This window comes from Trichinella spiralis (assembly GCF_000181795.1).
Source record: "Trichinella spiralis strain ISS 195 chromosome Unknown Scfld6308, whole genome shotgun sequence".
Taxonomy (NCBI): Eukaryota; Metazoa; Nematoda; class Enoplea; order Trichinellida; family Trichinellidae; genus Trichinella; species Trichinella spiralis.
This window is the reverse complement of record NW_003533247.1, coordinates 1-2,227: the sequence shown is the minus strand read 5'-3', so window position 1 is coordinate 2,227 and position 2,227 is coordinate 1. Positions and strand designations below refer to the sequence as shown.

The 2,227-nt window shown below is 37.4% G+C and overlaps 2 protein-coding genes across 2 annotated transcripts; both read left to right on the top strand.

Moving 5' to 3' along the window:
• Window positions 1-1,280: 1,280 nt before the first annotated feature.
• Window positions 1,281-1,802, top strand: Tsp_12983 (conserved hypothetical protein). Its single transcript, XM_003366248.1, has 3 exons — window positions 1,281-1,378; window positions 1,402-1,524; window positions 1,697-1,802. The coding sequence occupies exons 1-3, from the start codon at window positions 1,281-1,283 to the stop codon at window positions 1,800-1,802; spliced, it is 327 nt and encodes a 108-aa protein (XP_003366296.1).
• A 52-nt stretch (window positions 1,803-1,854) lies between these two features.
• On the top strand, window positions 1,855-2,196 carry Tsp_12982 (conserved hypothetical protein). Its single transcript, XM_003366247.1, has 2 exons — window positions 1,855-1,954; window positions 1,994-2,196. The coding sequence occupies exons 1-2, from the start codon at window positions 1,855-1,857 to the stop codon at window positions 2,194-2,196; spliced, it is 303 nt and encodes a 100-aa protein (XP_003366295.1).
• Window positions 2,197-2,227: the final 31 nt, after the last annotated feature.

Sequence of the window (2,227 nt, the reverse complement as noted above, 5' to 3'; positions counted from 1 at the left end):
TTTTTTTTTTTGCATTTTTGGCAAGGGGGTATTTAAATCCTTCGGATGGATAAATTATTCATTGCTTTTTTAATCGTCACCAATTAATATATTTATAATAGGGGGGGGTTTTACACCACAGACAAATCAAGTTTTTGGTTCGTGGACGTTCTTAAATTGCAAGAAAAAAACCCACATAGATTGGACTGATGTGATTTTTGGAGGGAAGTGAATTCTGACTTTTGCTCATGTTTAATATAGAAATGCTTCCTACAGGTGAAGTGCTTTTCAATTTTATTTTCTTGCACTTATTATTCACAGAATGGCGAGAATTAGAATTTCACAGTAGGAAATTGATATACCCAACTTGGCGTGATCATTATACAATCAATTCTTTTTGTTAAGCAGTCAATTTGTACAATCAGAAACTATCTGTAAATTTCAACGTTGTCCGGCAAATCGATTGATCCGCTACAGCAACGGACATTTGGAACAAAATGAAAAAACAACATAACATAAAAAAACATCCCGTTTTCAAAGCTTTTCCATTTTGCGGATTTTGAAAACGCTAACAAGTACAACAAAGCAGTTGACAAATCAGTTTTGTCAAATGAGTGGATTGAAATTGGGAATATCTTCTAGACCACAATTGCAACAGCCAGGCAAAGCCAAACAGGCAACAGTAACATGATAGACACCCGGTATTATGCAAATAATGCCTAGAGTGAGAACTGCATATGGTGCATACTGGTCAATTCCCTGAAATGCATTTCAAAATCACTTTCAAATGATGAATTTTTGCGGCAGTAAAATGTTCAATTTGTAATATTTAAATGTTATTTAAAAAAGATTAAATTAATTCAACTAATTCGGATTGTAAATTTTTAATTTTGGCTTGATAACACGAAAGTTCATTGTTTAATTTAATGAAGTATATTTGGTAATTTCTGCAAAACCAAGATGAAGTTCTGAAACGAAGATTAACCCTCCTGTTATCCTCCGGGTCATATTGACCCGTTTTGATTTTCAACATAAAAATTAGTACCAAAATTATTGACTGTTGATGTTGAATTTTTTTGACTTTTCCTCATTTCACCTTATCTGCATATACTGAAATTTCTGCGCGTCTGTCATTCATAGTAACTGCTGTATGCACTTTACGTATATGCGAAATCCCCGGGGTCACTTAGGCCCCATGATCGATCTTCTTCTGCTGCTTTATCATTATTGAAGGCAATGCAACATCTATCACTTTCAAGGTTCTTTAGTTTATGGGATATATGGGTTAAAAATTACCTAAGATGTATAATCCTTCCGAAAATGTTACAGTTGATGAGCGACTGTATCCTTTCAAAGGCCGATGTCAATTCAGACAGTACATGCCAAAGAAACCGGCAAAGTATGGCAATAAGTTTTGGGTAGCCTGTTGCTGAAAGTCAAGCTACGCATGGAATATGCAAATATACACTGGCAAGCCGTCAAGTGGAACTCGTGCGAAGTACCAAGGGATGCGAGTGGTTCTCGACATGGTAAAGGGGCTAAAAGGTGATAATGTTACATGTGACAACTTTTTTACTTCGTATGCACTGGGGGTAGAACTGAAAAAAAAGAATTTGACTTTGGTTGGAACTGTAAAAAAAACAAGCCAGAGCTACCCAGGAACTGCTGCAACTACAAGGCAGAAAATTGAACTTTTCAACATTTGCCTTTTCTGAAGATTGCACCATCGTATCATACCTCCCAAAAAAGAACAAGAATGTTATAGTTCCAAGTACTATGCACAATGGCAACCAGGTTTGCGACAGAAAGGGAAGCAAGCCTGACATTATTCTACACTATAGTAATACTAAAGGTGGTGTGGATAATTTAGACAAAATGACCAACGTATTCTTGCCAAAGAATATCTGCACGATGGCCATTAGTCATATTTTACATCATCGACGTATCGGCATACAACGCCTACGTTCTATGGACAGTGAAACATTCAGCATAAAATTTAGAACGGCTGCATAAGCGTCGATTATTCCTGGAAGACTTTGGCAAGGCTCTAGTGCAACCAGAAATGATGTGGCGCAAAACAACTGCCCAGAAACAGCAGCAGCAAATCGGCGGTTGAACCGGATGCGGAAAGATGAGAGCAGTCCTTCTACAAGCCGGTATCCTGAATCGAAATACAGTGGTAAAAAAGTGCCCGATGTTCATTGTTGTGTTCAGTGAACCCAGAACCGCGTACGTTGTAAAAAATGCC

What these genes read in the sequence shown, in the direction of transcription:
- Tsp_12983 (XM_003366248.1), top strand. Translation starts at nt 1,281, where the DNA reads ATGTATAATCCTTCCGAAAATGTTACAGTTGATGAGCGACTGTATCCT. An exon ending in CATGGTAAAGGGGCTAAAAG is followed by an intron (nt 1,525 to 1,696) that starts GTGATAATGTTA and finishes CCTTTTCTGAAG; the next exon opens with ATTGCACCATCGTATCATAC.
- Tsp_12982 (XM_003366247.1), top strand. Translation starts at nt 1,855, where the DNA reads ATGACCAACGTATTCTTGCCAAAGAATATCTGCACGATGGCCATTAGT. An exon ending in ACGCCTACGTTCTATGGACA is followed by an intron (nt 1,955 to 1,993) that starts GTGAAACATTCA and finishes CGGCTGCATAAG; the next exon opens with CGTCGATTATTCCTGGAAGA.